The 13,762-nt window shown below is 37.5% G+C and overlaps 1 protein-coding gene across 4 annotated transcripts in view; it reads left to right on the top strand.

The window, feature by feature from the left end:
- Positions 1-13,762, top strand: part of LOC307011284 (actin-binding protein WASF3) — a 29,645-nt gene extending 15,883 nt beyond the window's left edge. For 2 of the 4 annotated variants that reach the window (XM_079636755.1, XM_079636756.1), the window contains exons 3-11: positions 623-757; positions 5,118-5,271; positions 6,781-6,898; positions 7,297-7,380; positions 7,728-7,906; positions 8,940-9,224; positions 10,026-10,411; positions 11,351-11,552; positions 13,088-13,762. In XM_079636755.1, the coding sequence (XP_079492881.1) occupies positions 623-757; positions 5,118-5,271; positions 6,781-6,898; positions 7,297-7,380; positions 7,728-7,906; positions 8,940-9,224; positions 10,026-10,411; positions 11,351-11,508 (1,499 nt within the window). In that variant the 3' untranslated portion in view covers positions 11,509-11,552; positions 13,088-13,762. The remainder of the gene's footprint in view (positions 1-622; positions 758-5,117; positions 5,272-6,780; positions 6,899-7,296; positions 7,381-7,727; positions 7,907-8,939; positions 9,225-10,025; positions 10,412-11,350; positions 11,553-13,087) is intronic. The other 2 variants (XM_079636757.1, XM_079636758.1) reach the window with 1 other exon arrangement.

Genomic DNA, 13,762 nt, shown 5'->3' with positions numbered 1-13,762 from the left:
GATCATAAGACAAATGAGGTGCGGGAGTGTTTTGAATTCGAAATAAAACAGAAAAGTTGTATGTAAGCTGTGCCATTTCAAACTGGCATAATTCCACCACAGCCATGCATAACCGTATTCAGGACATGCACGTAGGCTATAGGTGTGATAGCCGAAGCAACCAAATGCCCGTCGCATATTCACTTCAACTCCGAAAAAATAACTGAGTTTCAGAATCAGAATTAGAATAAGCTTTATTTGCCAAGTGTGCAGCGTTTAGTGGCATTTATTATGGGATTTGACTGTTTGATTAATAGATTGCTCAAATCGATCATATATACACAAGGCTTCAGAGGGTTTCTTGTTTTTGGACTAGTCGACTAGTCTGTTACAAAACTTCCGTTTAAACGACTGTCAAAATATCCCTAGATTCAACCGAGATGACACAAGCAAATTGTTTCTTAACCAGGGTCTTTATCTAGTTTTATCATCATGCAAACCTGCTTAATCTGAAGACACCTTTCTGGTCTACCAGCTTGAACAAGTTTTGCTGGTCCACTAGCAAGACCAACACAAAGCCAACGTGAAAATTAATTTGATCTTTTCAGCATGCCATTCTCTTCTGTCTGCATGTGTCTTGCAGGTCGTCACGCAGAGGACATCTTTGGAGAGCTGTTTAATGAAGCCAACAGTTTCTACATGCGTATGAATAACCTGCAGGAGAGAGTGGACCTGCTGGCTATCAAAGTCACTCAGCTGGACTCCACCGTGGAAGAGGGTAACATCAAGCATTAAGCTTTATCTCTAGATCATCTCCAGATCTTATCAAGCTTTCAGCTGTAGCAGGTAGCAGCTGGAGAGAGGCTGAGAAAGAGCATGTTTGCCTTCAAGTGCTGTCCTCTATAATGGTCTTCTTTTAGCCTGTAGTTAGAGGGATGACCCAGCTTTCTCTGACATGAAAGAGAGAGAAATCAAACTGTATCGCTTTACTCCTCCCTATACTCCTCTCATCTCTTTCTTTTGTTCTTCTTTTCTGTGGAATAGAAGAATCCAGTGCGCCTGGTGGCACCGTCTTTTGTCTCAATAAATGAAACGGATAGCATAGCTCAGCATGTCTCTCTGATGTCAGGCTGCTGTATGTGTTTTGATGCCCATCCTAGAACTTTTTAAATCTGCAAACACCCTGCCCATATGTAAAATTAAGATTAGGGCTACGTTACATGTTCTAACGATGTCCTCGTCTATTTAAAACATTCCGCCCCGCTGTGATCGATAACTGGAGAGCCGATAAAGAGGGTTTAATATGTTCCAGCTCCCCTGTGACCCCTCGTTTAGGGAGAAGAAACATCGACGTTTCTTTTAAAGTCCGAGCGATCCATTATCACCTGATTCACAGTGAGTGATGACCTCTCAACCACACCCGCGCTGAGAGCCAAGGCCTGCTGGGAATGCACACCATGCAGTTTCTGGACCGTGTGTGTGTTTATAGCTCTCTAATGTCTGTGTGTGTGTCTGTCTGACCTGATGCTGATCTGGGGTTTTATGTGTGCTGCATGCAGAATGAAGGCTTGTGAAGGAGACAGAAGTGTGTGGTTGTGTGTGTGTGCTAGCAGAAAGGGTGATGGGGTTTGCTGGCATTCATGGTTGTGTCTGATCCAAAAATGTCACCCCATCCCCTCCTCCCTTAATGTTCGTTCTAATTATTAATTTATAACCAGCCATCCACACTTAAAATCGAGTTTCTTTTGCACTCCAACAGACTGTATACAAGGACAAAACAGGTATTTAGAGATGTAAATAAAAAAATTAAACAAAGAGACAAACGAAGAAATCTGAAATTAATACAATAAGGCCTGTAGTCAGTATGTGATGTGGAAAGCTCTATGTTAGAGAGAAGTACATCATTGGATATTAATGTCTCACTGCCAGGATTATTCAAGTTCATTAAATCTAAAGCGGTAACACTTTACAATAAGGTCTCAATGCATTAACTAATGTTAATAAATAACTAGCATGAACTTACAATGAACAAAATATTTTTACAACATTTATTAACCTTGTTCATGTTAGTTAAAAGTGCATTAACTAATGTTAAAAGATACAACTTTTGAAATTACAAATGTATTAGTAAATGCTGAGATTAGCATTAACTAATATAAATAAATGCAGAAGAAGTATTGTTAGTTTGTGTTAAATAATGTAGTTCATGTTAACAAATGAACCCTTATTGTAAACTGTTACCACTAAAGCAATAAATAAAAACATTTTTGTTAATTGAAATGAAAAAAACGTTAACTTAAATTAAATTCAATATTAAAACTCAAACTTATTTTGTTTCAGCTATTTGCCAAAATTCAGCTATTCTCATTTGCATTTAGTTTATCTTGATATAATAAAATAACTACAACTTGAAATAAACATGAATAAAAACTGTATAGAAATAAAATAAAATAAAAAAATACAAATGACAAAAACACAAATCAAAATGAATAAACTTCAAATGAATAGGCATCAATTTCAAATATATATAACATGCACTGAGAGTTGCATCCAGGGCCGTCGCTAGCTGGGCGAAAGGTGACGGTGTCCCGCAATTTTAGCCGAGGGGGAAACCCCCACCCCCCTTCCGAACTGATTTCAAACAAGGGATGAAAAATGTGGCTCATAACTCATAGTATTTATTTATTTTTAAAGCAGAAACACCTTGTTTTATAAGTTGTCCCAGGTTTGACCTCATATACCCCATTCCTGCCATCAGATCAGCCAGTATGCTCAGCCTTGAATTATTAATGTTCAATAAAGTAGTACAGTGGCCCCTGAGGCACAGCCAGTGCTTTAATATTGCGAGTGTTCTCCAGTGGCATACATAATTAGAGGGTGATTGAGGCAGTCTATCATTCTTTACATCAAAACAAGCCCCGCCCCCTCAGTGACAGACAACCCAGAGACTAATGTAGAAGATCCTAATAAATTATTTAGTTTTGGACCAGAGCCAAGACATTAATTTCCACACGATGGCATGGATCACTTGCATCATCGTGACTTTGATGTTGGACAATATCTAAATAGCTCTTTCCCCCTGCTGTGCAGCGCTTTCTGTGCAAAAACATCATTTGTATAAAATAATTTTAGTCATAGTATATTTCTGTTGATAAAAAGGCCATTTAAATGTGTACATATTTAAATTGTGTGTGTATGTATGTGTGTATGTATGTGTATATATATATATATATATATATATATATATATATATATATATATATATATATATATATATATATATATATATATATATATATATATAATTACATTTACATTTTAGATTATCAATATTATCATTCATTTTAAGTTGTAAATATTTGTCATTAGTTATCACATTTTGTGACCCACTGTGATGTCCCAAGTTTTAATGTGTACACTAATGAGATTTGAGAGTTGAATTTGAAAGATTAGTTCCTTTTTCCAAATCCCACACAGTGTATAGATCATTACCTTGGTTTTGATTTGGATAGTGGCGATATACAGAACATCGTCACTGATGAAGCTCCACATTCTCCAAGTCATATGCAATCATTTTGCTCTTAAATGTGCATCTGATCTCATATATGTCTGTGCCATTCCAGATTAGTCCAGGGTGAGAAGCAGAGCATGTGAATAGGAGAATGACCATCTGCTGTCTCCTTGACAGCTCTGTCCTCTCCTTAAGTGACTTAAGCAGGGATTTCACACAGCTCTGCTTTAAGGCCCTTTACTCTTTACACTGATGACAGCTTGTCTTAGTCAAACCACAACTTTAATCACCATAATAGTAAACATTAAACCGATCGTGGGTAATGGCCATAAGTATTGGCTTATCATTATCCAGTCCTCAATGAGTGGCAGTTAACTGGCTGTCTTGTGGCCCACTGCACTTAACCGAGTATGTATTACAGAGGTGACGGTTCCTTTCTGGTTCTGGTGCTCGTGTATAGGCGGATCTTTTGTGACGTCATTGTTTATGTTTGTCGCGTTGCATCATGGGAATCGTGTGGCAAGAAACACCGCTAGATACCTGTAATTTGATTGTTTTGCACGTTTGGAGGAGGATTTAGACAAGAGGATGGTTCACTCTTGCTGTGTGGTCGATTGTACGGCTCGTTGGGGGCCTGATAAAAAGTTTTTTCGAATTCCATCCGAAAAGGATCGCGAAAAACGAAAGAAATGAAGTGGTTGTGTGCAATTAGGCGATTGAACCTGGACGCTCCGAAGAAGTTCCTGCAGCTTCTGATCGAGTTTGTGAGGCTCATTTGTTCATGGTTAATCTTAGTAACTATGTATTTATAGAAGATTGAATAAAAAAATAAAATAAAAAAGTATAATTTCTTCATGGTTAATCTTAGTAACTATGTATTTATAAAAGATTGAATAAAAAAATAAAATAAAAAAGGCTAATTTGTTTATGGTTAATCTTAGTAACTATGTATTTATAGAAGATTGAATAAAAAAATTAAATAAAACTAAGTCAAATCAACCGAGTCATATGTTTTCGCGTTCTGATTCAGGTGTCTTTTAGCACGATCACCCAACTTTTCGAGAAACAAAATAATCATAGGCCTCCAGACTTTTGAAAGCCTTTAATCTTTCATGAGTGAAGGGTCCAGGGGTTTCTATTAAATAAGAATAAATGTCTCCCCAGCAGATTGGTGGCCAAGACACGGGCGAGTCGGACCAACGTTTTTTGTCATCCCAGATCCCATATGGGCTTTGAATAACTTCGATTTTGTCACCAATACAAATTTTGAGCTTCTCTCCAAACCTCCTCCGGCCTTGAAATGTTAAAATGCTTAAATATTGTGGATTTCACCCGCTAACTCTCTTGAAAGTGCTCGTCGCGTCTTTACAGCCCACCATACTGTTTGTTTTGTTGCCACACAACCACTCGCTCATGCGTACAAAGATGTCAAAAAAGATCCTCCTATAGTAGTATGTCATTCATTATGGTAAGGATGAACCATTTAGCCTTACTTTGATCTGTCTTGCCTTCATATAAGTGTATTTAGTTTCATTGGTTCATTCTGTGAAATCTTAATATCTTAGATGGTCTCAATAAAGAAATGAATGCATAAAACCTGAACTCTCCCTCTGTCCCCCATCTTCAGTCTCTCTGCAAGATATCAACATGAGGAAGGCCTTCAAGAGCTCCACCATTCAGGACCAACAGGTGGTTTCCAGGAACTCAATCCCTAATCCTGTTCTGGAGCTCTACCACCGTGGAGACAAACCTCCCCCTCTCAATATTCTCAGCCCTTACAGGTGACATCATCATCCTCACTTCCACACACAGTTTTTTTTTCACTGACCAATTTTGAGATTTTGGGATATTTGTCTTCAATAACATGTCTTCTTTCAGACTTGTGGTGAAAAAAAAGTCAGTAATACACATTTAGGTCTTTATTTTACTACACTTTGTCTGTTTGCGTCTGTAGATTTCTCATAAACTCAACAAAAGTTGGCGTTCTAAATCAACACGCTGATCCGCGATCGCTGTCTGCACCCTGTCATCACATACACCGCTAGAAAGCCCTCCCTCTCTCTCTCTCTCTCTCTCTCTCTCTCTCTCTCTCTCTCTCTCTCTCTCCTGTACGATGCTGTCGTACAGGAGAGATTCTAAGTCCGAAATCTCCACTTCAGTAGCACCTATATACATCAAACTTTCCAGTCTTGTACCTAGTTATATTATGAAGACATTTACTGAGGGATTTGTAAATATATTATTCCTGTCCTGAAATGTATAACATTTTATTCCAAAAAACATGGCGAAAATCTATTTAAGGCTATTGACAGTATATTCTGATTTACAGGATAACAAAAGTAGATATCCATAAATCCCTCTGTAATTTTTTTCCCCATCTAATATGTGAACACAATGAAAAAATAATTTTGAACCTGGCTTTATCCAATACTCAGATTTCGGGTTTTTTTTCAATATATGCAAATTATTTAATATTTAATTAGATATTGCCTAATTTGCATATTTAAACATTAAATTACATTCTCATCTTAATGTAGGTAATCAACTGGGAAAGTTTCATGGTGATATCTGCTAGTTAAAATTTTTACCCTATTCACCTCTAGGGTCTCGCCTTAAATGAAGATATTTCCCGGCCTGGGGGAACATTTTGTACATTTTAAAGTGAAATACATCCATCTGGTGCACTTTGGGAGCAATATTAAGAGCTCCATACCCATTTTTAGTGACTGAATTAAAAAAATAATTAAGTAAAAAATCTTTGGCTTGTACCTGGCCTTCTTTTTAGTTGTGATAGTGTCTCAGTCCACTTTACCTTTGCACTTGGTGGTTTTAGAAAGCCAAATTATTTAAATAAAATAATAATAATAATTTTAAATTATTACGTTCATACGTCGCGTTTCCAAATGTGTGTTTAACTCACACCACATGAAGAGATTAAGTTTACTGCATTTGCTGTTGGATTTGAGTTCAATTGACAAATACTTTGTCCAAAGCAATGGCGCAAAACACAACATTAGAGATGTTTTATGTTATTATAAAAAAGTGCAAGTATATTTTCGGTTAATTTTGAAACTGTGGCGGCACAGATTAGATTGCGTCCCTGCTTTGTGCATCTCTGGTGTAGTGTGACAAAATGATAAATCACCTGCTGCTCATCAAGTTCACTCTCCTACAATGTTCTCAATCTCAAGTGTTGTCTGAAAGACCCATTTGTTTTAGCAAATTAGTTTGTTTAAACCATTTCTACCGTTCAATATTCTACAACCATCATATGTTCTTTCTTTATATAGAGATGATAAGAAGGATGCACTGAAGTTCTACACAGATCCCTCCTACTTCTTTATCCTCTGGAGGGAGAAAATGCTGCAAGCCACAGAGGACAAGAGAAAAGAAAAGAGGAGACAGAAGGTGTGTGTCTACTACTTGCGCTTTTTGTCCTGTTTCACTATCTGCTTTTTCCACAATCATGTGCTGCGATTGGGATGTCAAAAATACTGCAGCTTTGGTACCAAGTTTGTACTAAAATAAATGTTGTTGTACATGTTACTAACATGGTTAAGATTGACTTTAACTTGTCAACAAGAGCTGGAATAATGCTCGGCACGTCAGAGAACCTACCTTTGATTCCATGGCACTTCCAGGACCCTGGTAAAACCAGTTTCTCAGATTCATTTCCTCTCTACAAACCAGAAGCCAGTGTGTTTATATGCAAAGAAGAGAGCAGAAAGAAACGCGTCAGTGGACGTGTCTTTATGTGTGCATGAATGAGAGCTCTAACCCCCCCAGAATCTGCCCCTTCTCTCCAGACCAGCGGCTCAGGCCAGACTCACTCAGACCAGACTAAGTCCCACTCCAGGCAGGCCCTACTCAGAAGCCCCCTCCTGTCCTCCGTAAGAGACCTGCATTTCTGTCAGTCCTTCTATTCATCCGTCAATCCCTCTCTGCTGACTCCTGTTTATGCATCCACTTTCTTTCCCTACGGTCTCTTCACTTGCTTTTCTACTGAGTGCGTGTGTATGTTTAATGCATTCCCTGAATTATGTAGAAAACTTTCTTCACAGCATTTTCAGTGAAAGATGTGGACACTACTTTGCTTGCTTGACAATCTAAAACTCTTTCACCAAATGTGATTTGTGATGAAACCCTGGGCTTTCTGCAACATTAGCCTTTCTTTCTCACTCACTCTCATTTGATCTATTTCTCTCTTTCTCTCTCACACACACACTCACTCACTCAGGAGCAGCAGAAGCAGGTTGAGGACCCCAGTCGTGAGGTGAAAAAGGTTCGCAAGGCTCGAAATCGCAGACAGGAGTGGAACGTGATGGCGTATGATAAGGAGTTCCGGCCAGATGCCCGCTTCACACCTTCTCCGTACCATGGCATGTCCTCTGAAGGCTCCCTCTCACCGGACAACAGGTTAATGGTCTCTTTCACCTTTGACTCTGATCAATACACCATCATCAAAGAGGGCTGCAGTTCAGCATAACTCAGTACTGCCATCTGTTGACACTTTGAGCTGCCAACATCTGTTTGCATTTATAGAGAGACCTGAGCAGGGGCGTCATACAGTTTTCATTGGGGGGTTGTTTTGTTTAGTTTTTTGCTAGTACTATGTGTAGATATGTGCTGTAGATAAATTGTGCTGTCCATTGTTTTATTGGTGTGAAGAAATGGAAGAAGGATGTTTACTGGATTTTTTTTTATTACTATTATTTTAATTTACCATTTGAAAGTTTGGGGTCAGTAAGATTTGATTAATACTTTTATTTTATTCATCAAGGAAGGACTCATTAAATTGATCAAAAGTAACCGTAAAGACTTTTATAGTGTTACAGAAGATTTCTATTTCAAATAAATACTGTTCTTTTGAACTTCCTATTTAGCAAAGAATACTGAAAAAAAAATGTATCACAGTTTCTAAAATATTAAGCAGCACAACTTTTTTCAACCTTGATTTTCTTAAACACCAAATTAGCATATTAAAATGATAAAGGATCATGTAACACTGAAGACTGGAATAAGGGCTGCTGAAAATTTTACGTTGCCATCACAGGATTAATTTACATTTTAAAATGTTGAAATAGAAACTGTTTATTTTAAATCGTATTAATATTTCCCCCAATAGAACTGTTTTTCTGTATTTTTATCAAGTAAATTCTGCCTTGGTGAGACTTAAAAAAAAGAAAAAAGAAAAAAAAAGTGGCATGGTTTTGGCTCTTTTAACATTTATTCTGGTGCTTTGGCTTGCCCATAGACTTTAGAAGTCCACTGAGTGGCAAAATCAACAGTCAAAATGAGTATATGTGGTAATGAACAACAGAATACCACACAATAGATGCTTTCAATAGAGCTGAAGTTTGGAACTCAAACCATTTGAATTGCATTTAATGATTTTCTCTTCATGTCCTTTCCTCCCCTCTCTCTCTCTCTGTCTCTTTTCCGTCATCAGGTCGGTTGCCTCAGACATGGGTGAGCACTCTTACCCAGGCAGCCCCAGTCACCCGGCTCAACAGATGGCTGTGACCAGCGCCTACTCTGCTGCTGATGGCAAAGAGCACCTCATGGCCCCCTCTCATGTTCAGACCCAGTCCCTGGACCGCGGTTACCGGCCGGCCCCTTCCTCCTCCGCTCCACCTGGGAGACAGACCATCGGCAGGGTTCAGACCTCCCATGGACAGCCAGTCACAGACCCCGCTCTCAACGGACCACGCCCCCTGCAGGCTAAAGACTACAGGTCTGTTATTCTTTGGCTTCTCTTATACAGTATTTCCTGTGTAAAGTGTCTAAAGCAGAGTTTCCTAACTTTTTTTTTTTATGAGTGGAACCCTTATGATCTACATTTTTTAAATAATTTTAATTATACGTTATTTTTTATTTTATTCAGTTGTTTTATGCATTTCTTTTACTCTCTCATGAATCCCCTGCAGTTCCATCATATGAACCACTAGGGGTTGCAAAACCCTTATCTAAATTCTATTTCATTCATTGTTTTGTTTAGAGTCTGAATAATGTACAAAACAAATACAATCATGTGTAAAATTTTGCTAGCATCATGTCTGTGGCCAAGCACTGTTTTCATTCAAATTTTCGTTTGTTTACTATTTAGGATATTTTTTATTTTATTTATTTTTTTAGGTTTCGAGTTTTTTGACATTTGTATCTAGTATTCATTTTATTTTTTTTATTCCAGTTTTAGTAATTTTAGTACTTCAACTTAAATTTGTTTTATTTCAGTATGTCGGCAAGTTTTTTCAGTGAATTTTTTATTTTTCCTCATCTTTATTCCAGTTAACGAAACAATTTTTAATCATTTCAGGTTTAGTTAACAATAACAATGCTGATGCAAGAGCTTTATTTATTTATTTATTTATTTTTACAGCATAACATGGAGGGAGGGTTTTTGGTTCTTTTTTGTATTAGCCAAAAAAACATAATAAAGCAATATTTTCCGTCTTGTAGTGTGCTTCAAGCTTAAAGCTCATCTCTTGAGTAAAGTAGTTTGTCTGACCAATTTCTATCTCTGTTTGTATCTCAGTGGTCCGCAGTCTCAGCATCGAGAGTATTTCATTCCTCCTGCTCCTCCTCCACCTCCACCTCTCATTCCTTCCGCCCAGACTGCCTTTGACAGTCCCACTGGCCCCTCCTCTGCCCCGGCCAGTGCCATGCCATCTCTTACCCAGACTTACAACCCCTCTCCTCCGACTCCTGCCCTCCCTGCTTCTTACACTCCTTCCCCAACCCATCCTCCCCCCGCAGCCCCCCCTCCACCTCCACCTGGGCCACCCACACACCCCCACTCGCACCCTCACTCACACATCATGCCCAATGCCCCTGGGGAAGCACCAGTTGTCAGGAAGGGCCAGGTACCTCTCATCCCAATGAGCGATGCACGCAGCGACCTGCTGGCAGCCATCCGACGAGGTGAGAGGTCACACATAATGTAGGGTTTGGGTTTGAAGAAGTCAGAGGGTGACTGCAATCTATTTTTTTCTTGTTTCGATAGTGAGAATTGGCGGCATCATGAAAATAATGTCACAATGTAAAAACTCTTCATGTTTTTTTAAATATTTGATACATTCTTGATATAATATAATATTATACCATTCAAAGATTTAGGGACAGTACTTTTTGTTTTTTAAAGAAATTAATACTTTTATTTTAGCAAGGATGCATTAAATTGATCAAAAGTGACAATACAAAGACGATTATAATGTTACAAGTAATGTTATAAGTAATGACTGCTGAAATCAGGGTTGTATGATAGGAATAAATTATATTTCATATGTATTCAAATAGAAAACAGTTATTTTAAATTCAAATAATATTTCACAATATTACTGTTTTTGATTTTAATAAATGCAGCCTTGGTGAGCATAAGAAAGACTTCTTTCAGAAAATAATTAAAATCTTTTTTTATTATTATTTTAGGGTGAAATTTCAAATACTTGAGATTTACAAAGACACTAATATTACTACACTCGTATTACTGTGAATAGGAGAAATATGGTCCAGCCTGAAGAATGCAGTTTTTGTCATTATTTCAGTGTTTAGAGACTATGAGACAGTTGATGTTAGATTTCATTGGTGATTTCAAATATGAAATTGAATTGCAAGTTTGGTGAACAGCTTTGGAGAATTTGATGTTTCCCCATTCAAAGAGTACTTGCATGACTGAAATAGCTGCCCGAGAGGCGTTTCAAAGATGGCCGCCAAGTGAAATGACTTGCATTGAAGGAACTTTGAAAATGTGGCCTGAGCCAAATTTCTTAACAGTTCTTGAGAGGTTCACCCTTTTAGTTTTATATGAATTAATGTTCTGGCATCTTCTCTGGTCCTCCCCTTTCCATTTTTGTCTTATAGGGATCCAGCTGCGTAAGGTGCAGGAACAGCGGGAGCAGGAAGCGAAGAAGGAGCCAATTGGAAACGACGTGGCCACTATTTTATCGCGTCGCATCGCCGTGGAGTACAGCGAATCTGACGAAGACTCTGAGCTGGATGAAAACGAGTGGTCAGACTGAGACAAGAAAAACGACAATAGAGGAATCAAAAAAAAAAACATGAAGTAAGCGTTAGAGTGTAGGTTTCAGAGAACAGAATTATCACAACTAATGTAGCATGTCGATGTCTGTCTGCACTAATATAACATGGCTCCTGTGTTTTAAAAGAAGGGCTGCGTAACTACAAAGTCTCAAAGAGACTAAACCAGAAACTTTTGAATTTTAGATTGTACATCTTAAATTGAAGCCTTGACGGTGAAATTTAATGAGAGTTTTGACCCCATGGAGCAATGTCTGTTAGAGATCGGCTCATCAACGCAGTGGGCTTGAGTCCTCCGCCTGAGACTATTCATCACTCACTCTGAGTGTGGTGGTCCTACCATCTGCCCTCTCTCCTGCACTCTTTCTCTCTCTCTCTAACCTTAGAACATGACCTCATAATTATTAGAACCGCCAGCTGGATGATCATGCAATGTTAACGGTAGCTTGAAGGACCTAGGGCTGTGAAACGATTAATCGCGTCCAAAATAAAAGTTTGTTTACATAATATATGTGCGAGTACTGTGTATAATTATTTTATATATTTAAATACACACATGCATGTATATATTTAAGAAATATTTGCATGTGTATATACTGTATATATATATTTATATGTAATTTATATTATATATAAATAACACATTTTTCTCAAATATATACATTCATGTGTGTGTATAAAATATAACTATACTCCGTACTCGCATAAACACAAACTTTTATTCTGTATGTGATTTAATCGTTTCACAGCCCTACAGGAAATGGTCAGAAATATACCGTATTTGAGGCTATATACTAAATGATTAAGTAAACATTTTCATGTTCAAGCCCAAAGAAACAACTGCATTTGGACCTCTTGAATGCATTTGGACCAAGTATCAAGCAGATAACAAACCAGTTGAAAGTCTAAATAGCAATATTCTTGAGCGATTCGCTCCAATAGAGCACAAATACACAGTAGATGTTTATATTAGTGAAGATTTTCGTTTGTTAATGTATAAAAGTTATTCATGTTTACATCCCAGCTAATTGAACAGTATGGATGGACAATCTGAATCAGAAAATTGTATCAAGGCCGTGTATGTAAGATATAATCAAATTCTGCTGGGAATATAACATATTTTCTGTATCTAAGGGATGGCGGGAAGCTTAGTGATGATGTTTTACGTACTTTATTGGTGATTGCTATTTCCCCAAATTTAATTAAATAATTTAACCCATTTGGATGGATTGGAATGAGTTTTAGGGTTTTATTTGCTTTCTTCTTGACTACAAGTCAGACTTTTAAAGGACTTTGATAGTGCATTGGTGCATTCTGAATCCACCAATACATTAAAATCACAAATTGTGATTGCTGCTACTTGTAGGCAGTTACTGGTAGTGCAACTACAAACGACTTTAAACGACAGAACTGGGCTTTTATTAATCTACAAGCTCATTAAACGATACTTTAATACTTTGTTTTGAGGTTCAAGTGGTGCTGTGTTAGTAGTTATGGATTGTATCTTTAACTGTGTCGGTTCAAACTCTCTCTTTGTTTTTTCCACCCGGTCTTTTCAAGGATGGAAAAAGAAATCATAGTTTTCGGTGTCTTTTCAAATGGATACAGTTCATGGCCATCTGTTGCCTAAAGGATCAAACCATTCACTTGTCAGTCATCTCACTATAGCCACAGTAGATGTCACTGCATTGTTACCAAGGCAACAGGCACACCATAATTGAGCAGACAACAACGAAGACAGCTGTGCTTGTAACACAAACACAAATAGAAATTAACAGTGTTTTCTGTGTAATTGATCAACAGCTGGTTTGGGGTCATTATTTAATTTTAGTTTTGTTTGCTAGTTTTTTTAATTTGGAATCATCTTGCCCTCTAGGGTATTTGAAATGTTAAATATGCTAATTTGTACAGAATAAGAGCACTTCAGTATTTCAGCTTTTATTTATTTTTTATTTGCTTAAATGTGTCATTCACTGCACAAATAGGGAGGCTTCGAGTTTGAACTCTCCCAACTTAACAGCTATCGTGAGCTGTGTATTTAGCCTGTGTTTTGTATGTAAAGAATGAAGTCCTTTGTGTTTTAAACAATGTGATGTATAGAACTTTGTTAAAATGGCAGAACTTTGATTTATATAGATAATAAAGAGTATGAGAATCAATGTATCAAAAAAATAATATAATGTAAGCAAATGCTGCATGCATGTATGAACTGCCATTAAAGTGCTTCTTAAAACA

Source organism: Phoxinus phoxinus (assembly GCF_949152265.1).
Source record: "Phoxinus phoxinus genome assembly, chromosome: 2".
NCBI lineage: Eukaryota > Metazoa > Chordata > Actinopteri > Cypriniformes > Leuciscidae > Phoxinus > Phoxinus phoxinus.
The sequence above is the reverse complement of the archived record's forward strand: the minus strand, read 5'-3'. Positions and strand labels throughout refer to the sequence as shown.